The sequence below is a fragment of the Falco naumanni genome, chromosome 2, assembly GCF_017639655.2.
Source record: "Falco naumanni isolate bFalNau1 chromosome 2, bFalNau1.pat, whole genome shotgun sequence".
NCBI classification, from domain to species: Eukaryota; Metazoa; Chordata; class Aves; order Falconiformes; family Falconidae; genus Falco; species Falco naumanni.
This window is the reverse complement of record NC_054055.1, coordinates 95,240,151-95,263,562: the sequence shown is the minus strand read 5'-3', so window position 1 is coordinate 95,263,562 and position 23,412 is coordinate 95,240,151. Positions and strand designations below refer to the sequence as shown.

Below are 23,412 nucleotides of genomic sequence, written 5' to 3'. Positions count from 1 at the left end.
AGGCCTATAGGACCAGCTATGTTACTCACTAAACTACACAGACTCTACTTTCTGTGCAGCAACTTTTTTGTTCCAATAGGAAAGACTTTGAGAGTACAGTAACAGCAAGAGTTTTCTCTTAACATATGTTTGGTCTGTACCAGGTGTAATTATTTGGAAGTAAAGCTTGCAAAACAAACACTTCTTGTCACTCTTACTATGCCTTTCTGAATGTATGGTGGTCTTGCTTGAACCTGTCCCGGACAACTTTACTCCATAGATCTGCTGCTCCTGCATCATTTTACCTTTTGTACGTCCCTGAGTCTAATTCATTCTTATAGTCCTCGGGTATAAAGCAACAGAACTGTGTTTTAAGCTTGTGTCACCTAACAACTAAATGCAGGGTGAGCTGCTACTTACGATTACTTTCTAGTCAATGACTGGAAAGATCTATGAAGAAAATCTTAGCTAAATTTCTCTTCACCTGAGAGTGAAAAAAGCTTTAAAAATTAAGATTGACTGTGTTGGAGGCTACCGAGCTAGTGACATGAAATACAACCTTACTTCTTCAGGCTTCCTTTAATGTTTTGTTTTAGCAGAGGCGAAGGGTGACACAGAACAGGAGATGAAGCTACCATAACTACAGTACTATAGATGGGATTCAGTTAAGATTGCTAAAAGGAAACCATTAAGGATGAGAACCAGTGTGGTCTTCCTTGTGCCTAAGTGACTGTGTTTCCCCATCTGTCCCCTTTCAGTGTAATTGTCATGGTTACCAAGCCTCCATCTGAGAAGTAGGTTTAATAAAGTTAAATGAAACTTAATACAGTAGAAATGTATTACTTGTGCCTCGAGAGCTGCTGTACCACAACTGTACATAAAAAGTGGCTAGTAAAGAGAAAGGGGGTGTGTGTGGGGGTGTTACAGTAAATAAGACAGTATAGGTATTGAGGTCAGGATTTCGTCTCAGGGAGACTGTCAAGTACTTGAAGCAGAAGTCCTATGACAAGCAGATATAGATGATAGGTAGAAAAATGCTTAATAACAAACAGGAGCTTCTATACTTTGTGAGAGCTTAGTATCTTATTCACTATGGAGGTAAGGTAGGCACTTGTGGCTTATGTTTCAATTCACTGATTCATTTAAAGTACTAATGCACTTCAAGTTCTAGGGGGTACCATCAGCAATATTTGGAGTTCTGTAGAGGGACAGAGCATATACTATGTAATACATATGCAAACTTCTAGTTGTCCTTTAGAATGAGGAGCAGAAAATAGTGTGATGGCAAATTGGTGGGATTGATGAGAGCCATGCATATCAGAACAGACAGCAAAGTGGGAAGGGGCAGAAGAAATGAGCTAGGACAGCTAACAGCTTATGCTATAGCAAAGCATATAGATTCTTAGTGTAAGAGTGCTGCCAGAGCCAGGCTGCGTGCTTTAACAATTGCTTTGTACCTCAAACAGATTGTACTTGTAAGTCATGTGACAGGTTACCTAAACAGCAATAAAACCTTGCAGGAAGCTGAATATAAGTTGCATTTCCAGCCTAGACTTACTAAGGCTGGTTTGTGTTCTTAGCTCGTGCTAATGTTCTGATTTCCTTATGTTCAACTTTTGTACTATCTAGGGTAATAATTCCAGTCCCTTTAACTCAAACTTTTTTGCTGCTTTTATTGCATAACACAGGTTATCTGGTGCTTCCTCATCCTGCAATAGATTTCATTTGAATTCTTATTCCTAGGCCTCCGAGACTGGGCAGGAACGTAATACTTGCAAAGGGGGTCTCTCTCCTGCCTTGTCCACTGAGGAACTGTTCATTGTCTAATGCGTGCTAGCACTGCACCTTCCAGACCTAGAGCAGGTTTGTGACAATGGCTGATCACAAGAACTTCCACCTGTCAGGTCCAGCTAGCACTCTTCCAGCTTATTGCAAGAAGTTACAAACCAAAGCATAAACAAGTGTTCTGCATACGCAGGGAAACGACTGCTACCTAGCCAAGGTCCTTCAGAATTTTGTCATGAGACAGTGTTACCAACTGCACACTCTCAGATGACAAATGTAATGAGTTAGGACATAATTCTCCTTTCCTGTGGCCAGTAACAGTCTGTTTTCATAAAGCCTAGATAGATCTATGAGCCTGCATTTACAAGTCCTGCATTCAGAGCAAAAGGGGGAAGACTTATGGGAGGGTGTAAGAACAGGCACCACTTGGCTAACTTCAGAGATCAGGCAAGAGAAAAAAGTGCTTTCATTTTACATAACTTCTTACTGTGTGCTGGCAGAAAATAATAGAATTATCAAAACCCCCACATTTTCTAGAAGTGGAAACTCAGTACAGATCCTTCTTTGCCAAAACTTGTATCAAAATCATGTATATGATTATTTAACATAAGTATTTCCTCAGTATATCTTAACTGTTGGTATTTTTCTAACCCTCAGCTGGGGAGGAGGCAGAAAACAGTGTAACAGCTCCGACTTAATGGCTCTTTATCATACGAATGAGAATGCTTTACCTCAGATGTGTTTCTGTTGCTTTCATGTATACAGCAGGGAAAAAAAAACAACCCAAACCAGTGATTTATGTAAGATTACACAACATTACCAAATGCTGTACAATGCAGTTTTTATGAAATAATACTACAAAGACAACTACTCCCATCTTCACTTGCCACACCACCAACAAAGGTAGCCTTACACTCAAGGCATCCATATGCATCATTCCATGTTTTATTTAAGGTAAATATTCCAACCTTCATATAACGTCCTTTTTCTCATTAAATATTTTACAGTGACAGTTTAGCAGTAAGTGCAAATTACAAAGAAATAATGACTGACCATACATTTAAAACACATATGTGTGGTCCCTTTAATTATACAGACTATACAAAATGTACTTCCTAGAACAGCATGCCACTTCCTTTGGAAACTGCTTTTCAGGTATCAAAAAAAAATATGTCCAAGAAGATAGCTTATACAGATTACTTAAAAGGTTGTGAAGCCAACCAAAATGTTAGGTACATATATGCCCAATGACCCATTTAAAAATTACTATGTTGGAATAGTAAGTTTTACAAAAGTGTCCCTAACCACATTTTACAATGGAATAGCCAGACAGGCCAAATAATGCCTTTCTGAAACCTCAACAACTAGAGTTTCATGGTTCAAAGATCCTACCCTAAATATACTTTCAGAAAGAAAATTTCAGCATTTACAGAGATAATGGAAAGAAGTAGGTTTAAATGTGTACATTTAGGTGTTTGGGGGTTGGTTTTCTCTGTGAATTAGAATTAAAGTCAGGGCAGACACAGCTGTTCTGGTCTACATTGATTTAATTGATGTGACTGCAGCTGAACACATACTGCACTAAACATCTGGTAAATTTGAAATGTTAAGCTTTAAAACATGAAGGTTTTTTCTCAAAACTTCTTGAAATACTGAAGACAGAGCTCTGCTGATACATCCGCTTTTCTTTTTATTGAACAGTTCGTAATACACACATTACAAAATATATATAGAGAGAGACCTGATTTAATACTACGAATAGTAAGTTTAGCCTAGCTAGTCTGCAGAGCAACTTCTAGCAGAGGACACTTAAGCAGAAATAACAAAATTACCACTTAGGCCAAACAGTCAAGAACTCCCTTGTGCTCACATTAAATCACATGACCGGAGATGTCTTTTGCCTTTAGATCCAATTTCCTCCCACCCTGTATGAGGTTCACGTTCTGCATATGCATTGACACCCACATGTCTTGGTTTGTACCTATTTAGGCCCTGATTTTTAAACTTAGTTTTCATAGCACATAAAAGGAAACTTCTTCAGATACACGTTTTAACCCGAGAAGCTTGGCTGTTCTTATCTATATCAGGAAAAAAAAAAAAAAAGCTGCCTCAGCATCCAATTTGACAGTCTTCAGAAGGTGAGTATCAAACATGCTGAGAACTAACCAGAAGGACTACAGTTCAAATGATCAGGAAAGTATGGAAGAAGCACTCACTCGGGAATTTATTTATTCAGCTTAAAAGGTGTTTCTTCCCAAGGAACTGTACTTTCCTTTCAAAGGCACTGGATCGAATAGGAGAATTGAGTTCATAAAATGGATTCATTGCAAACTGAGGAAAGAAGAAAAACTCATCAATAAACACAACACCCAGTACTAGAAAATGTTACTTAGATGACAGCCACTATTAGCTTTCAGCCTATTTAGTGCCACTTCAGCAGACAGAGCTCCTAAACGGTCACTTGCTTTCCAGGCTTTGCATTTGCCCCAAATATGTGCACAGCCATCCCCTAGTACCACCTCCGCAAAACAAATCCACGATAACAATGGTGGAAATTTCTCTTTTGGAAATTACCATCATTTGAGTACCCGCAGAAGGCCAAGATGGCAATCCTAATCAATGGTTGTGATTGCCCCATCACACAAGCAGCACCACCGCCCCATTAGAACATAGGCTACTTGCTCTGAGAGCGAAGCCCTTTGACCAGGTTTCTGTACAACAGTCCTCTGTTTTCATTATTGTCATTAATGACCCAATACTGCCCCGAAATCACTAGACTACAATGAAGAGTAAATTCTGAAAGAGCGCAGTTTATAGCAATTTAGAAAAAAATGTATTCTGTTTAATGGAAAACACAGTCTTCATGTCACACATTATCAACTCTGGCTCCTGTGGACTGCATGGGTGCTTCTCCACTTACACAAGCCCCCATGACAAACCATGCCAATACAGGCAGGCCCAAGCATGGACAGAGCACACACTTAAAAGTAATGCAGTGAGACCATAAGTAGTGGGTTCTTACCTTAATATACAGGTCATATACATCATTAAAGAAGTTCTTAATTCCATCTTCTTGCCTTACATCATGAAGCATTATAAATCTCATATGTAAAGCAATTAAGGACAATTTAACTTTTACAAAGAAGAGAGACATTTAATGTATCCTGAGATAAACATTTACACCTAATTCTGCATATACTTTAAACGTGTAGCTGTACGTGAAACAGCAGTGACTTTATAGGAGGAAGCATTTAAAGCACTGAAATTTAGAAAGCATTATATTTAAAAATTCCCCTATTTGAAAATAATCACCTCTATTCAAGATCATTCTTTTTCAAGCTATAAAATTCTGATTGTGGATGACACTCTCGGCACCTTTGCTGTATAACCCTGAAGTTAAAATGACATTCATTGTTACTTGCCACATACGACAACTGATGCACAACAAACATTTCTAGGATTACCTGTAGATAAGATCAAGCCTTGACATTGCATTTTCAAGACGGGTGCAGTTGACACCAAGCATGTTTATCCCTGCTTCTCCTCTCTAGCACTATCAAAATGATGGGAACAGAGAATCATGTAAGTTTGCTCCGATCCCCTTGTACCTCTTTCCTGTACTCCACGCTTCATTAAGCTACTTCAGCTCCCCCAAAAGGAAAAATCCACCTCTCCAATTGGAGTTTTAAACTGCTGCTGTGCTTCCCAAATTCATCCCGAAGCTGGTGACTCTCTAACAATAATAGTGGTGAATAGCCATAGAAATCTGTTCCAAACTCATTTTATCTAACTTGTCCATTTCTGGCAAAAGGCTTTCCCTATATAAATACAAGGAAAGAAAAGAGGGAAGGATATGTCCAGCTGTGACAAAGGCAGAAACAAACCATTCGTTAAACTTGTCCACAGTCTTCAGATACATGTTGTTAGAAAGCCACATGTTCTCATCTACTAGGTCAAGAGCAGCATGGGCAATGAACTGGTTGAGATGGCGATGATCATCCTATTGTATTTCAAGAAGACAGAGGATTAGTAATTCAGTGAAAGGACTGAAATACAAACAATAATTTGCTCAAGCTGCTAAACAACTAGCGCTCAAGTTATGTAGTTATATACACACTTCTTTTCTGCCACATACCTGCCATCCTTCAGTGCACATCACATTTAGGTTCTCTCTTAGGAGAAAATTTAGTACTTCAACCTCAGATGAGAAGCTTACCCGAGCCAAGTTACTTCCATTAGCAGAATGCAGAAAATTAATGTTTCCACTATCTGACACATCCTCACATGCACTACGTCCAGTCTAACTAGCCTCATTTATGATCTTTCATGGGACACTATTCAAAATACAGACGACACCATGCTGTTCAGATCAGTGACAGCATAAAATTCCATTTCTGATCCATGCACAGATCCACACACTTTTATTCTGAAGTCCATTTTTTCTCTGATGTAATATCACAATGGACAGATTTATTATTTTTCCACTGGAAACACAACTTTATGAGTAGTCTTATATTCCTCACATTTTAAAATTTGTATTTATCAATACAAGTTTTAAACCTTTCTTACTTAAAAGCAAGTATGACTACTGAAGATGTTAAATAGTAAGATTTTTTTATAGCATAAAAAATAAAGGACTGAATAGAGCTTTCAAATTTATGTTCCTTACTTTAATTTGTTACTGTATACAAGCGCTTTAAAATAGAGAATGACATTAAGTAGCATTAAATAATGAACAGCTATTATAAAAGCTCTGCACACTAAGAGCAATGAATAAAGCATGACAAGCACATAAATTCTTCACCATACAGCATGAAATACTTAAGGAAATCATGTTTTACGAAGAACTAGTATGACCTGGCAAAGAATTTTTAAGACACTCAGGAACTCCCTATGACAAAGTGAAACCCCAGAAAACAAGAGATACTAGTAACGTCTTTAACAACATGCTGGTCATGCTTCTAATACACTGTAAAATTGCAAAAGAAAATGTACCATAATTACACCACAGGAGTATCACAGGGGGAAAAACACACCTTGGACTCTACTTTTCCAGGAGGCAGAAATTCCATTTCAAATATGGGATTGTCGTGATGCCCGACTATCACAAAGTAGAAACTTCCAGACATTCTTCAAAACGATGCTCCTGACAAGACAAGACTGACATGCTGATTGATTCCAGATATAAACCCTTAACCTGTGTGAAAGCACTCCTCAAAATCAGCCAACAGCTTCCCCGTCACACAGGCTACAGAGCGACATAACGCTTCCTTAGGTACGCACATTTATATTCAAACTGGGGGGAAACAGCCTTAGAAAGTGGAACACCTGGAAATGAACCCAGTTATTAGTACTTTCAAACGCTAACTCTAGAAGGCACCGACGATTTACCCCCGACAGCCCTGCCAGTGGCTGGGCCGGCCACGGTCCCACACGGCGCCCCTCCGCCGCCGGGCCTCCCCCGCCGCCCGGGGCCTGCCGACAGGCAGCGGGAAGCGGGCGGGTCGCAGATGGCGGGCACCGACCCCTCGCACACAGCGGGCGTGGGACAGTCCCGCGGTCCGGCTCCAAGCCCGGGGACTCCAGCGTTCCCGGCGGGAGCGAACCCCGCCGCCGCGCTCCGGGGCCCGCCCGGGCTCCCGCCGACCCCCAGCGCTCGGCCCGGGCTGCGGCTGCCGGGAAGGGCCGAGCGCCGCCGGGGCTGCCCGCGCAGAGGGGAGAGGGGAGAGGGGAGGGGGGGAGGGGGGAGGGGGGGGGTGTGCGCGCCCGCGGGGCCCGCCGCCTACCCCGGCCCGCCAGCTCTCCCACCGCCCCCACCGGCCGCCCGGAACCGCTCCTCTGCGCCCGCCCCGCATCCGGCGCCGCCGTGACGCCACAGCAGCCGCCGTGAGCCGTGCCGGAGCCGGTGCCCTGCAGCGCCGCAGCCCGGCCCCGCTCCCCCAGCCTGGCGGCGCGGGAACGCCCGGCGCGCTCAGGCAGGAACCGGAGGGTCGAGGCGCAGCGCCCAGGCGCGGCCCGGGGCCGGGGCCTGCCGCCCGCCCGGTGGGTCGGTGGGGGGGTGGGGGGAGGCTGCCCCGGCAGCGCCTGGGCCTGCGTGAGGGGGAGGCCGGGCAGCCGTGGGCGCTGGCCGTCTCGCTGGCCGTGGGGCGAGCTCCGAGTCAGTAATGCCCCCCCTCCCCTTTTTCTCCCCTTTTTTCCCCCCTTTCCCCCCCGGTGTTGTAGGGCAGGATGGCTTCGGCTGAAGGGGAGGCGCTGTCCCAGGATGAACTCCGGAAAAGGCTCTATCAGACTTTTAAGAACCGAGGTGTACTGGACACACTTAAGGTTGTGCTTTATTTTTAGCAGGTTCACTGTACTACTTAGCACTGAAAGCAGTGAAAGTCACGCTGAATAAATGTGTTTCCCACTCTCCCCAAACGTATAATTTTTGCCACAGCCTAATTCGTATTCAGCTTCTTTTTTTCTTTTGCTTTTTTTTTTTTTTCCGCCAGATACAAGGTTCTCTCTAAACGGAAGTACTTTTCATTGTGGATTAGTCTCGGAGTCTTTTCCAGGAAGATTAAAGGCCTATATCAGGTGTTCAATAATTTCCATGCTTGAGAAAAAAGTCAAGCAAGGAAGAGGAATAAATGAGAATGTGGGATTGGAAAGGATCTCTTAGATCATGGAGTTTATTACCTACTGTAAATCAGGACGCTATGTGAATTAACCTCTTTAAATATTCCAGTTCTGGTTTAAAACTATTTGAGCTGTTTTCTCCTTGCCTGCTCATTCAGGAGAACATCGTAGAATATCGTTAAGAGTGAAACCTTGTTCTGATTTCTAGCCTGGGTTTATTTATGGTTGTTCGGGGCTTTCTTCTTGTATTGAAAGTATCCTTAAGTTTAAGTAGCTTTTCTCCCGTTGATTTATTGGCAGCAGTGTTCTGTTTTACAGTGCTAAGCAAGGCAAGGTGCAGTAGTCTCACTGGTGGTTACCCCAGTAGTCCTCTGCATCACTTTGAAGTCGTTCCCATCATGATTGTTGTGAGCTTTCCAGGCAAAGTTTAGAGTGGCACAAACTCTTCCCTGTTTTTGTAGGAACGTCTGTGGAAGGCTGCGTATATCTCTTTTCAGGCATGTTGCTTTTACAGTGCTAGTCATGGTTTGATTGACACATCCACGTCTTGCTTTTCCCAATCAATAAATCCCTTGTGTTATAGCAGAAATTAGTTATCGGACCTTAAATGCTGAAAAGTTGTACTTCATGCAGTTTCAGTTTTGCTAGTCTTTAAACATCATATGATTACATTTTTTATGACATCTTGATCTTTTTATGCTTCTACACTCATCCTTATGTCACCAGCAAATTTTTTTAGCTCCTGCCTTTTATGTGAAATTCAGTAATGTTAAAAAAAAATAAAGCCCAAGATCTATATTTTAGTAATACCGTTGATAATCTTATGGCCAAGAATTCCCTGTGCAGGACACCTTCTTTCTCCCTCAGTGATTTTCATACAAAGCTTACAATGCTTGAACCATTTCTTGTCTTGTTTGACTTAACTAATAATCTGTCAGGTAGTTTGCTATTTAAGTCCATTTTTCTGCTTTGTTTTGATTGTCTAGAAGATTATACATTGTATTAAATATTTCATAGCTTTTCTGAGCTGAAGAGTTAATAGAGTTGGGTTTCTTATGGTAGGATTCTTACGGATTACATCTTCTAATGAGAATACTCTCAACTGTCCCGTGGACTTACCTGACTGCCTCCGCTAGCAAGAGGCAGAGGGAAGCTGGAACTACAGATTTGCTGGATAGCCAGCATGTAATAACTGATTTCTGCCTTCCTTTCCCATACTAGGGACAGGGATTTAGCCCTGTGTTTTCCACCTGGACTTTGTCACGAGGTGTATAAAATGTTGCTGGTCTTGGTTGTTTTGGAGATGTCATCTCTGTCAAAGTTGGTTGAAACTGGACAAGTGCAGAAATTAATAAGGAAAACACTTTTTCAGTTTTCTCTGTTTTGTTGTCAGCCTACTTTCTGTAGAAAGTTATGCTAAAATATCAGGCTAGTTTGATGATCTAGCTTTGTTAAGTTCCAGTAAGTATTTCTTCCCATTTCTGGTAACATGCTACTTCTTGAATCAGCTTTGCCCACTGTTGCATACCTGCAGTGGAAAGCCTGAAACACTATTTCTGTCGTGGTCTTGCAGTATGGTATAAATGATTTGTATGATTATATAATGAAAGTCATTATTTCATCTTTTTACAGGAGGGAGACTTTCTGATTTTAGGTTACTTTTTTTTTTCCTCTATTCTAACTCATAGAATGCAAATAAATAATAAAAAATAATGCCATTTAGTTATTATTAGTTCCTGTAGGCTTTTTTTGATTAGTACTCTTCGCTTCCCTACAAAATAACTGTTATTAATGAAACTGAATTTCCTGTTTATTTTCTCATCTGCTTTTGTGATGCCATTGGCAGTTTCTTGATATGAGACTTAGAAGACTAGTGAGTTTTTCAAGTACACCTGAAATTGAGGCTACATCAGGCAGTCTTTATTTAAGCCAGAGGGAAGGAGAACAGGAAAGCAGTAATCTAAAAATGAAGCTGGAGGTACTAGAGTGGAGTTTATGTGAGTTCTTGACTGAGAACAATACTTCTTTTCAGTCCTACGTAGATTTCATGCATCTTGAGAAAATGTCAGAGACCACTGTAGCCACCGTAGAGTGTTTTGAAGAAAGGCAGCATCCCAAGCACTCTTCTAAATTTTGCCAAAGTTAGTCTTCCCATTTCTGTCATGTAGGTTCTAATAGAACATGTACAAATAAAACGAGACTCCCTGTGAATTTTGAAAAATAGAAACTCTAACTGAATAACATGTAAACTGATAATACAGTGTCTTTTCTTTATCAGACACAGCTCCGAAACCAGCTAATCCATGAACTAATGCACCCAATTTTAAGTGGAGAGCTTCAGCCACTGGCTGTTCCAAGTGATGACAGTTCACTTTTGATCACAGCTTCCAACAGCTTGGTGGCAGAACATCTACAGAGATGTGGCTATGAGTATTCACTTTCTGTTTTCTTTCCAGAAAGTGGATTAGAGAAAAAGAAGGTAAGTTCAGTAATTCACCTCATCTAAGAATTCTAGGAGCTTTGTTTTCTGGGGGTTGTCATCTTCTAGCAGAATTGAAAAAAATCCCGTTTTTTGATAGTGAAATACGAACACAAGTACAACTTCTGATCATCTCCATAAAAGTTTTCATTATTCAGGGCCATTTTCATGGATACTTAAAATGTGGCAATAAGCTGGTGATGATGTTCTGGAAATCCATGGCACAAGCCTATTAACCGTGCCCTTGTTTCACCGATAGCCACAGCCTGACGTGACCATTTGTGAGGCTGTGTGGCAGAGCAGTTGGGGAACTGATCCCAGGTAAAGCTAGCCTCTTGTTTGGCTGTTCAGTTCCCTGGAAGAGTTGTTCACGGTCAGCGTAAGCTGTTCTAACTACAAGCTGTGGCTGAAAAGGGCAGTCCTTGCCCTCTCCTTGTTTCTGCTCTGTAGGTGATAGGGTAAAGTTGTTTCTAACTGAAAATTAAGGTTTTTGACCTGGTGAGTAGTTAGTTGTTATCTGGGTTAGTGAGCTTTTCTGATTTGTATGATAAATCAAGAAAAGAGGCAAGCAAAGGAGCAAGAGCACGTGTCCAGGGTGGGGAGAAAGTAAAACACTTTTCACAGCTTCAGTTGGTCATGAAACTATGTGCAGGCTGCTGTATGTCTTAGGTAGTGGAGATAAGAAAATGTAGTACTAGAACAGCAGACCTCTAAAAATGGTTTTACAAAGCAATAAATAGATCTTTCATGAATGAAAAACATTCTACAACTGTAAAATCGTGCCTATTACATATTTGAAATGATTTTAAATTAGTTAACCTTTTCTAACATGTTTTTTTTTTTCCTGCCCAAAGCTGTGGACTATGCAAGATCTTCTTCAATTAATGAGGATCAATCCAAAATCCAGTCTTTACAAATCACTGGTAAAGTTATTTTTATTTTGAAAATAAGCTTTAATTACAGTGGTCATAAAATAGACTGGCTAAAATATCTTTTATTTCTTACAGACTTCGGGAATTCAGAAGGAAAATAAAGGTACAAGTTGTTTACGTATAGCGTAGACAAGGATAATTGTGTCAGCTTAATTTTTACTAAGATGTGAGCTATAGAAATTCCAATTTCTTGAGTGTATGTTGGTATGGAATGACATGGATTCAGTCAGATTTTGAAACTTGCTGTACAGTGGGATGATGAATGTTATATTTCAGGATTATCCAATTCCTATTTGTGGTGTGGATTAAGTGTTAACATTCACCTCCTAAATAAATGACATCAGAAATATGAAAAACATTTGTAATCGGGTATTAAACATAATGGTCTTTGGAAGCTTTTCAGGCTAACTTTGGCAAACTAAGATTTTGGGTTGTGTTTATAACTGACTTAGTTTACATAATGTACTTCAAAAACTAGTTAAAGATTTAATTGACTTTACATTGGTTTATATAAGAAATAATTTGTATGTCTGCATGATGAAACTTAGCTATATTATATAGCCTAAAGTAGCTTGATCTTCAGAAACTCCTAGTGCCTAATGACCTCATAATTGAAGTAGTAATAATTTTCTCTCTCAAATGACCTTGAAAGTCAAAGAGACAGGCAGACATGGATGGAAGGAAAAGCTGTAAAAGAACAGCTTTTGCAGAATGAGTAGGGCTGGATTATGTTTAAAGTAAAATCTTAATAGTTGGCTAACTGATTTTTACTTAAATACTTAGTTCTTTCTGTAAATTGAGTAAGTTTTCTTGCATAGTGAAAATTGCTTCATGAATTACAGGCACAAATTCAGTTTTGATATGAAATCAGAACTAACTAATTGTATCCTCCTAGGTTTTCTTATGCAGATTTTAATTGGACTTACAGAGCATCATTTAAGTAAGGAAACTCATGAGACAGAAACTCAGACAAACTCAGTGCCTCCTTACAGAGAATCTCTCGGTAAGTGCAACCTCTGCAAGTAAGTCTCCCCAAATACTTTCACACTGGCAAATGGTATGGATTTATAAATTGTATGAATGGTATTCATTCATCACTTACTCAAATGAGCCTAAAGTAATAATAAGTAAAGGTCATACCTATCACTACTACATTGATTTTCTAACCTTTCTTAAAATAAAGCAAAAGTTCTGTTTTGTTTTGTTTTTTTTAATCATCACTCAGATGTTTTCTAAGGCAATTCATGAAGAGCTGTGACATCTTAGATGGACTGTAAATTTTATGTGCTGAAATATGTTCTGGAAAACATAATTATAAATGCGTACCTTGCTTAACTTTCTATGATGGTGTTTCAGTGAAAGTCAGGCATAGACTGGGAGATCTTCAGTTATAATATGCATTGTATTAGTAATACGAAAACCCTAAAAGTTACATGCAAAAGAAAATCCTTGCTCATCCATAATAAAGAGGATGAATGATAATGTAATCCCACAAATAGTGCCTAAACTGCCAGGGGCCACCTCCTAGGTACATATTGTGTGACATAAAGCTGTTAAATGGCATTTTTGTGTTGCCTCTGCTTTTGTGCCACACAGGTCTTCTATGACAAGGCTATGGAAGTAAACTAAGGAACTTCCTACAGAGAACCTACAGGTTCCTACAGTCTTTGGTAGCATAGCTGTGGTGACTGTTTTCAAATTACGATGCATGTGTTGCTCTTTTTATAGCTGAGAAGCTTCAGCTGATTGATGAACAGTTTGCAGGCTCTTATCCCCAGCATCAGGAATACGAATCTTTAGAAGTAAAACTTCATGAATATAGAAAAGAAATAGAGAAGCAGCTTCAAGCAGAAATGTATCAAAAGGTATACCTCTGGTCATTAAATTTGACGAAGATATTCGTTACTTTTGACTTTGCATATTACAAACTTTTAATACTTAAGGTAAATTGAAAGAATAGATAGTGAGTTACAACAACCACAAAAGGGTAAATTAATCCAATATCAATGTGTGTATTTTCCATTCCCTGTTTTTGCTAAATGTGCACAGAATGTTAAGCTTTTTATTCTAATGTTAATTTGTAACACAACTTTTTCTTACTTTGACTATCTTAATTTGATAATTTTTTGTTGCACTTTTGATTATTTTATTTTATGGAGAAATTTTTACTCTGCTTAGTCACAATATTAATTTTCCTTCGCAGTTAAGATTTGGAAGCTTGAATGTCAATATAATGCATAGCAACAAAAAGGCATGAATTCCTGCTGCGTAGCTTGACAGATAGTTAATTTTAATACTGATGGAAATTTGCATACTATTGCACAACATTGCGCAGCATTGCACAGAAACAATAAAATTATATCTGACAATATTATGAATTATTTCTGGGCTTTTTTCTTTCTATAATTGAAGACAACTCTTTTAGAGATTTTTTCCTTCATTTGAGGAATTAAATTATATTTTTTTTGTCACTTTATCCATCAATAATTCTTATGTCTGAAAAATGAAGCAGGGAGAATATAGTGCAGTTCATTTAAATATGATGGATTTTTCCTTATAAATTTCTGTAATGATCAACAGTTTATTTGGATAGAAAAAATTAGCTTATATGTAGTTCATTTAAGTATGGGTTTTTTCCATTAATTTCTGTCAAGATCAAGAGTTTGTTTGGATATAAAACCGATAATCTGATAATCAGAATTCTTAGACACACTTTTAAGGGCATTCATCTGCAAATAAACTGAGGAAATCAGTTTAGTCATATATATGTTCAGCTAGACAAGAAGGGTGGAGAGTTGAAACTGCCAATGTATTTTACCTTCATTTTTCATTTAGTCTTTATTCCCCAACTGGCACTGTCTTTTTAGTATGTAAAACATGTTGGTTCGTGTATTGTTAAGTTTGTTTCAGGTTAAGCAAAGCAATTGCAACAAGGAGTAGAAGTGATCTATGTCTGGTTAAGTTTCCAGAGTCGGTTAACTTTCCACAGATTCCTTAGCAATATGATGTGGATTACTGTAAGACATTTCTAATCAAATTTGTATATGTGCAAGTGATGCTGTACTGATTCACCATTTCTTTAATTTTTCACTAATTTTATGCCCATAGACCTGAATAGCTTGATCAGACATTCCTACTGTGCTTTTTCCCCTCTTTAACCTTGTTTCCTCCAGTCTCACAATTTTTCTATCATTCTTTTTATTCTTTTGCTCATTTTTCCTCACATTTTTGTCTTGTGCACTTGCTTTCCATCTTCTTCCAAATTTTTATTATTAATCTTTATATCCCTGTTTGTTCTTGTGTATATAGCACTTCACCCATTGTATGGAGACATGGTCCCTATGATTCATCCGTTCAGTTGCAAAATGCTTACTTTCCTGTTTGTACACATTTACTTTTTTTTCCAATTGTGCTAAGAAGGCTGTGAATCAGGACTTTTGTTTCTGTAACCCTCTCTATGTGGAGTTACATGTTCTGTGTTTTTTTTAATGTTCAGCATTTTTTTTTGGTGTCCAGATGAATTTCTGTTGTTTCTGAGCAGCAATTCAGGACGGGTCTGCTTCTGCCATTTCTTGCATCACCAGTCAAAAGTGGTTCTTTGGGAAAGGGGCAAGAATAAAGACAGTGTCAGGGGAGGAATTAAAGAGTGTAGCCATTCCTTAATTGCAAGGAGAGTATCAGTCCTGCAGTGTGTTTTTCTTCCTAGACCTCTGTTTTGCTCTCGTCTAAAGCTGTTAGTTTTGTCAGAGATCTGCTTTGTGATTGCTTTGTGATGCAGATAAATGCGTGAAAACTATGTGAGCCATGCAGATATTCTATGCTGCTAAGATACATTTAGCACAGTAATTTATTTTCATTGAATTATGGTTTCCTAAGAAGAATTTCTAAGTGAAATTTTGAATTGTCTGAGGAGGGATTGTCTTTGTCTATTTGATGATGGCCCTACGTAACCTTCTTTTCCTCCTTTATGTAAAAGCTTGAACATTTTAAAGAAGTTGAAATAGCAAAGATTAAAATGGAGGAGAAAGTGCAGACCCAGAAAGAAATCTCTGAGCTGCGTCATGAGTTAGAGAAGGAACATCAAGCAAAGTCCGAAGCCTTGATTTCTCGTGAAAAGAATGCTATTGAGAGGCTTCAAAAGCAACAAGAGGTGAAGTTCCAAGTATTTTTTTCTTAACCTAGTACAAAATGATTCAGTGAGTTGACTGAACTGTACTTTTATCTGTGGGAGATTTACCTTCAGATCCTACTTGTCTAATTAGTGGAAACTTCGAATTTACTTTTGATCTCATAAACTGGGCAACGTGTTTAGCAACTGCAAGAATGAGTATGGGTGAATATCTAAGTAGAGCTGGGTAGAAAAGGAACAGTTCTGCAACCTAGGTTTGAAGGATTTAAATGTAATGAATACTTCTAAATCTGTGTAAATAACTTTGCTGAATTCAGATCACTGGGATTTTTTTAACAGAAAGTTAAATGTAGCTTTTAGTTATAGTATAATTCTTTCAGTTGCGAAGAATGACTGAACTAAATGGAATGTACAGTCTGTATGTACGTCATTATATGTTGAATATTATCAATAGCCGCTGTCTTTACTGTAAGCTGGCATCTTGGTTTATTTCTTTGAACAATTTTTTGTTGATGAGTTACTCCTTTGGGCTGTTAACTCTTGTTGTTTTGCCATAGTAGTAACTGTTACTGCAGCACACGATAATTTGTATATAGTTCTAAATTGCTTCTCCCAATCTCTATCACTTTTAGGTTTTTGGAAGAATAGTTTGCTTGCTGTTCTGTTGCCTGTTTGCCTAGTCACTCCCCCGCTGTCAGCAGTAGACCTTCTTACCCAAGTAATAGTCATCCACAAATGCTAACCACATTTTTGCTCTGGTGTGGTGGGTTGTTTTGGGTTTTGGTGGGATCTTTTTTGTTTCTCCACCACCCCCCCACCCCACCCCACCCCCACACACCCCGAGAGCACATGGTATTGGTTAACAAAGCAATCTTACAGGTCTATACATAGATTATTATATACCAGTCTCTACTACTTACCTCCTTAAAATCTGAAAATGAAAACATATGACTATGCTATGAATTTCTTTCATGGTTTTGTCCATAGAAGCTTTTAAGAAAACCATCTGTTTTATGCTATCAATCTTCTTTTGTGGCCATGAAATTAATTCAGTAATTTAAAAAAAAAAAAAAAAAAAGACTACTAGATCAACATATCCTTCAAGTATTGTATATGAGTATTTGGTTGCTCCTGTCAGCTTCTGCACTCACTGAAAAGTATATGCATCATTTACCTGGGGACTCTCTTAACAGAGACCAGAAGTTCTTCTGAGATGAGGTATATTTACATTAAAGGTAGAAGGTCATTTAACCCTTTACTAAAATAACTTTATGCCCAGGAAATACGGCTTGGCAAACGGCTTGTATTTTTATAACAGGAACAGCAGTTAAATCTTTCAGCGCTGTTGAATGCATATGGCTTGCACACTTGGTATGAGCGCCCATACGGCAAAATCAGTTTTCTTCTTAAGCACATATTATTCCTTTGGAGAGAAGTAATTCCTTGTGTGCTTAAGGACAAGAAAAGCTATTTGTTATTACTAAGAAGATATGTGACTTCTGGTATTAGCATGTTCAACAACTTGGAGAATCCCTTTTACAATTTATTTGATTTCTGTAAGTTAAACTGTAAAAACTGAAAGACAGCTGGTTTACTTAGTTTCAGTTCTAAATCATGTTTTACCGGGGAGGTTTGGTACTTTTTTTCCAATTTTGTTTTATGAAGAACATCAAAACTATTATTTATTTCAGAAAGTCAAGTCTTTGAGCATGTTTATTCTGTAATTTTTTAAAAATAATTTTTCCTTTACATAAGTTTTAATCAGTGCTGTTTTGTAGAAGAAAATGTTTACAGGTAGCCAGCAGTGACTCCATCTAAAACATTTTTACTAAGAGTAAAAGAAGAAAGAGAATTTTTTAAAAATCACAATTGATTCTGGATGTATTTCAAATTGTGAATATTTAAATAATATTTATTGGAGTAAGACCAGTTCCTGAAGATCCTTGAAAGTCTGAACATATTAAACAGTAAATACCTTATAAAGTGTGAAATAAAACTAGAGATAATATTTTGTGATTCAGATAGAAGCAAAGGAAGTATACGCTCAGAGACAAAGTCTACTGAAAGATATTGAAGTCATAAGGACCAGAGAGGCGGAACTGAAGCAAAGAATTGAGGCATTTGAAGTGTAAGTTGCTGAAGGGCATGTACAATGCTAAATGATGCTGTTGTCCTTTTTCTGGAAAACGTGCTTCAAGGTGTTGCTGCTTCTGTGATGTTGAAATAGATTATGTATCCCAGAAGTTAAGTTTTGCTTTTTGAGCAGCATTATATACTGTCTCTATTAGCAGGGATACCCCATAGAAAAAGACATTTTGTGTTGTTTTCTTTTCTACTTTATCTAACCAAAACAGTGCAGCATCAATTTGGAGGCAAGGAATCAGTGTTTGCTTTGAAGTGCTTAAATTAAAAAAAAAAAAAAACAACAAACCAAACCCCCCAAACAACCCCAAAACAACACAGTATGTAATACTAACACTCATGAGGCACGTAAATGATATTTTGCTTCTTTAGTCCTGGTTTGGTTTTTTTTAAATTATTATTATTATTTTGAATTGTCCTTGGTAAGATCAGTTTTCTTTGTTTAAATAACTAAACCAAACCATTTTTGGCCAGGATTTCAATGCTACTTAATGTCACTACTTCGTCATCCGTTTTTTGTAGCAAAATGAGTATCATGAACAAAAAATTGGGTTTTTTTTAACAACCCAGCAGAGGGTGCTGATAGAATAGCACACCCAGCAGCATCTCCTCTGAAGCCATTCTGGTGTAGGAAACTGAGCTAGGGTTAACCCAGAATAGCTGCATAATTGATTGGTACTGGATTTTAGGTAGGACAGTTTAGTTTTTGTCAGTTCTCCTTGTTCTTAATGAATTACAATGACAGATTCTGATGATAATTTTAAATTGCTGCAGTGTTCCAGGCAAGCACATTACCCTTCGATCTCTCTAAATGTTATTTAAAAAAAAAACCACCAAAACTAAAGTTTTGGCTTTATAACTGGTAATTGTCTGTATATTTATGGATATTTCAGCACTCAGAAAATTCAGGAAGAGAAAAATAAAGCTATTGATGATGCGCTTCGACGTCGTGAGGTTGCTGTGAAGAACATAGAGGAGACATATGACCAAAAGCTTAAGACGGAACTCTTGAAGTAAATTTTTCTTTTGTCTATAACAGGACACATGCAACTTGCTATGAAAACAGAATAATGAATTATATAGGATCTCTTTTAAAAAGTGTAACAAAGCAAGGACTTTGAAAATGTGCAGTCATGTTTTTATCAGCTCGAGTTCTTTACATTATTGCTTAGCTCTTTGCTAGTAAACCAAAATGTTCTGTCAGGTTCAGGAAAAGCTTGCAATAGAAAAGATTTTTTTTTAATTATAGGTTATATTATTGTTCTGCTTCAAATTCTGTGTTGTTATCTGGGAAAGATACAAATCTTATGTTTAGACAAGAGGATGTGAAGCAGTGTTAGTGATTTCATTTGACCACAGTTAAAAGAACTGACCATTTTATGAACACAGAAAAGGCGTGGAGGGGAAATTAGAATGAAAGAGATGTTCTAGGTTTCTTGGAAAAAGGGTGAGAGGTACACTAGCCCATTGTACAGATAGATTGACTCTTACCTTAACTCTTTCCCATTTTTGGAGAGGGATTCTCTGATACAGATCACCCTCTTTTATTGACTACTATTCACTTGAACATGGTTTCAAAGAATTTGCTTAGAAATGCTCTGTGAATATGTAAGACGTCATCTGTGACTGCTTTTGAGGTGTTGCAGTGGGTATATCCTAACTTCGCTCTTGTACTTTCTTGGGGTGCCTTGGTCACTTGAAGGGTTACTTGAGGCTTCGGGTGCTGTCAGCATGTTATGTGTATTCAATAGCGTGAACTGATCTTCCCGTTAGGCATTTAAACCAAATGATTCATGTATCATTACTTTTTATTGCAAGCCAGTGACCAATAAGAATGATCTGTGTTAGTGTGTATTTATTTGAATTACAGAGGAAAGATGTAAAGAGTAGGTTTTGACAAGAATAATGCCTCAGCTGAAACTGAGTAGATTTGAGGGCTTTGTCAGAGAACAGTGAAATGCAACTAATTGACCCACCTTGGTATCTTATTTTACTTAATCCGTAACAGCTAGTTACAAATAATTCTTGTAAAGTGCTTTTGGTTCATGAGGAGGAGCAAATTATCTTGAGGGTGAACTGCTGCTTAGCTTATTTTATCATCATACAAAATACTTTAGACTTGCTGAAAATGCTCAGGAGATAAAATCCATGTCCTTTTCTCCAAAATCCTTGCTGAAAAGTATCAAAGAGCTATCATTTCTTATATAGAAATAATGACGCTTGCTAGAAAATGTCTTTTTTATTATTTCTATGGTAAATATTAAATACCATAATGGGGAGAAGGATCTGAGGAGTCTGGACCATTTGCAAAAATGCAGGAGGATGGATATGGCTGTATCTGAAAACATTTACAGTTTGTGTCCCCCTTCATCCATAATCTGGGTATTGACACGGGGCATCCTCAATAACTTCAAACATGAGGCTTAATTAAGGGGAATGGCTTCCCCAGCAAAGGGCAGAGTTTCAGTTCAGACAGACGTTGATAAGCTTGGGGATTGCGCAAACATAAATCTTCGGAGTCTTAACAAGGAGCACTGCAAGGCTCTGTGCTCGGGGCAAAACATCCCTGTGAAGCAGTATAAATGGGGAAAAGGAATTGACTGAGGAGCTGCGTTTCTGAAGAGGACGTGGGAGTTAGACGGAATGCCAAGCTGACTATGAGCCAGCAGCGTGCTCTGGTAAATAAGGCAAACAGCATAATGGGTGACATTAGTAGCAGCATGGCCAGCAGACTGAGGAAAATTATTATCCTCTTCAGGTAATGGTGAAAGCTGTGCCCCGGTTTGGGCTCCCCAGTTCAAGAAAGCCATGAAGAAACTGGAGAGGGCCTAGTAAAGGTCTTGACAGATAGTTATGGGACTATCAGTTGTGACTTCTGAGTTCATGTGGCAAAGGTTGTAAATTGTGGCTTGGGAAGTCCAGCTTGGACATGGGGAAAAAAAAATTACTGGGAGGATAGGGCAGCATTGGTGCAGGCCATCTAGGGAGGTGGTGGAATATACATCCTTTGAGGTTTTCAAGACTTGGCTAGGAAGAGCCGCAGCTGACCTGCTCTAGAGTTGGCAGTAGTCTTGCTTTTTGAGCAGGTGGTTGAATAAGGTGATTGGCCGAGCACTTTCCAACTGTTTCAGTGGCTCTGCAGTAAATAATTTTGTCAGTAAAAAATTAATTGTTCATAGTTTAGTCTGGGAAAGACTGGAATTTACACAAATGCAAGAGCATATGTGCGCACATATACCTCGGGAATACATAATTCTTTTTACTTCTAGGTATCAGCTTGAATTAAAAGAAGAATACATAGCCAGAACCAATAAGGTTACTGAAGATGAGAAAAAAAATAAAGGTAACCATCTCTCGGAGATTAATTAAGTAGCTGTTTATCTCTAGAGCTTTTACTAACAGGTGTCAAAACTGTTGTTACTAAACAGTCACAGTGTTTAGTAACAGTGGCATAAGTGTCAGAAAAGCCATCAAAATAGATTGTGAAGACATGTAGCAGGATCCAGTGACAGGTCAGCCACTCCTAGCTGTTCAGAATGCAGTGGGAACCACGAGCTGGTGCTTTGCACAGAGGCTACAAAGCATCCTGCTTTTTCGGTTTCCCATCTCCTGAAGTACTACTAGCTCATTCATTCTCTAACTGAACTCTGGTGCAGTCTGGTACCATCCCCTTGAATGGTTGCCAGTTCCTACATTTATTGTGCACAAGGTGTTTGATTGGAGTTTGAGGAAGAGCTGGGACAGATAATGTAGTTAGACTTTTAAGTTAGGGACACGTGGAAGAAATGGGCATATGAATTTGATTTACTTAATTCTAAAGGAGTATATGTATGCAAATGTGTGTGTATGTATATGTATATTTTGAAGGAGTGTGTACAATGTTCAGTCATTTTTATGTCTTGAATTAAACTGAATGTTGTATTTAGCAGCTTAAACTGTTTTTTGCTGATAGTTTTTTACTGTAATACTCTACTAATTTCAATTCAGTATTTTTAATCCTCCCTGCAGAGAAAGCTATGCTTTTGCATGAAGAATCCATTGCTGTTCATTCAAAAAAGGAGGAGCTCAAGCAAGCTATATCACACACGAAAGAGCTTGAGGTAATTGTAAACATGAATTTAAGGAAGCTGTATTCTAATTAGTGCATTTGATGTATATTTAAAAAAAAAGTGAAATAAAAATAATTAAGTAGTACAGCAGTTCATCAGCTCCTAAACTGTTCTTTATTTGCAGCTGGATTTGGAGTCAGTGAAGGCCCAGGTTCTGTTGGTAAATAAACAGAATCAGTTGTTAACAGAAAAACTGAAAGAAGTATCAGACTATCCTTTGCTAAAGGAGGAGAAATTGGAGCTCCAAGTGCAGAATAAACTACTTAGGCAACAGTTGGATGAGACTCGCATTGAGAACCAGCATCTGCGAGACAGTAAGTGTGAATGATTTAATAACTTTCTTGTTCATGTTTCCCTACAAGTACTTATATACAAATAAATTTTAATTAAATAGATTCTTTGTATTATGTTTACTAGTAGTTCACATTAAACCCCAACTAATGTTTGTGTAAAATGAAAGTCTTTGACATTGTATTTTCTTTAATATGTCTGTATAGTAGCAATCCTGAATGAAGTGGTACCTATAATAATATGAGGAGTATCCCTTTCACCCTTTGAAAAAAGCAGTGCAATATTTCTAACCATAGCATTAGTGTGGTTAATAATGATAAAAGAACATTACATTATTATGTTAAAATGATTTTTAAATTAACCTGATTATAGTTATTAAATGTCAATTATTTTTAATGTGTGTTTGAGATTACGGGAAAGTAATAAAAAAAAAGGATATGTATACTCAGTTACGTAAAATAAGGATGTGTAATATGCTTCCAGAATGGGACTGTCTGGGTCTAGTTCTTAAATGACTATGCCAATGAAAATTTTGGTCCTTTGTAAAAGGAAGAAAAAAAAAATCCTTAAGTACTTCATTCAAACAAGGTCTTGTTATGTTCTTGAAAACAAATCAGCTTTAAACTTTGAGGTGGTATCATATAGAAAAGTGCACACTTGTTATTCTGCAGCTGAGTATCTAGTATTTCTGTTTCTGGGTAGAGCTGTCCCAGCCCTCAGCAGAGCACCTGGCCTGCCAAGCGGAGCTGAGGAGAGTGGAACATTCTAGGAAGCTGGCACTGGATGAATTTGAAAATCATAGGCAGATTTTGGAAAAGCAGCTACAAAGTGAGGTAAATTATTCTTTCTAAATAATTTGAATCCTTTATTCTTCCTGTCATCTTGTTCATATATCTATGTACCTGTGTAGGCAGTTTAGCATATAGTTACAGGATTGTTTGTTTTTAT

At 38.3% G+C, this 23,412-nt stretch overlaps 2 protein-coding genes across 14 annotated transcripts in view; one reads left to right on the top strand and one right to left on the bottom strand.

Annotated features, from left to right (window-relative positions):
* Positions 1-2,693: 2,693 nt before the first annotated feature.
* Positions 2,694-7,650, bottom strand: TRAPPC2 (trafficking protein particle complex subunit 2). Of its 5 annotated transcripts, XM_040582743.1 has the most exons (6): positions 7,551-7,650; positions 6,801-6,910; positions 5,620-5,764; positions 4,787-4,872; positions 3,981-4,095; positions 2,694-3,842 (listed from the first exon to the last, which is right to left on the bottom strand). In XM_040582743.1, the coding sequence occupies exons 2-5, from the start codon at positions 6,891-6,893 to the stop codon at positions 3,997-3,999; spliced, it is 423 nt and encodes a 140-aa protein (XP_040438677.1). In that variant the 5' UTR covers positions 6,894-6,910; positions 7,551-7,650; the 3' UTR covers positions 2,694-3,842; positions 3,981-3,996. The 5 variants fall into 5 exon arrangements, with proteins under 5 accessions (XP_040438677.1, XP_040438673.1, XP_040438675.1 ...); XM_040582739.1 differs by having other exon boundaries at positions 2,694-4,095; XM_040582741.1 differs by having other exon boundaries at positions 2,694-4,095; positions 7,582-7,604.
* OFD1 (OFD1 centriole and centriolar satellite protein) overlaps positions 7,636-23,412 on the top strand; it is a 34,955-nt gene continuing 19,178 nt past the window's right edge. For 4 of the 9 annotated variants that reach the window (XR_005826186.1, XR_005826187.1, XM_040582714.1 and 1 more), the window contains exons 1-15: positions 7,636-7,739; positions 7,987-8,088; positions 8,256-8,340; positions 10,661-10,861; positions 11,716-11,784; positions 11,869-11,896; positions 12,689-12,796; positions 13,522-13,658; positions 15,770-15,943; positions 17,944-18,050; positions 18,958-19,077; positions 21,334-21,407; positions 22,073-22,164; positions 22,298-22,487; positions 23,167-23,297. Coding sequence is in view for 7 of the 9 variants with exons in the window: in XM_040582714.1 (XP_040438648.1) it covers positions 8,027-8,088; positions 8,256-8,340; positions 10,661-10,861; positions 11,716-11,784; positions 11,869-11,896; positions 12,689-12,796; positions 13,522-13,658; positions 15,770-15,943; positions 17,944-18,050; positions 18,958-19,077; positions 21,334-21,407; positions 22,073-22,164; positions 22,298-22,487; positions 23,167-23,297 (1,578 nt within the window). In the remaining 2 variants the exon portion in view is untranslated. The other 5 variants (XM_040582713.1, XM_040582715.1, XM_040582717.1 and 2 more) reach the window with 5 other exon arrangements.

Excerpts from the sequence above, each read along its gene's own strand:
- TRAPPC2 (XM_040582739.1), bottom strand. The coding sequence starts at position 6,893 with ATGTCTGGAAGTTTCTACTTTGTGATAGTCGGGCATCACGACAATCCC. Across the intron at positions 5,765-6,800 it reads CTGGAAAAGTAGAGTCCAAG|GATGATCATCGCCATCTCAA; the intron begins GTGTGTTTTTCC and ends GAAATACAATAG. Across the intron at positions 4,873-5,619 it reads TGCCTTTGTCACAGCTGGAC|ATATGAGATTTATAATGCTT; the intron begins ATATCCTTCCCT and ends TAATTGCTTTAC.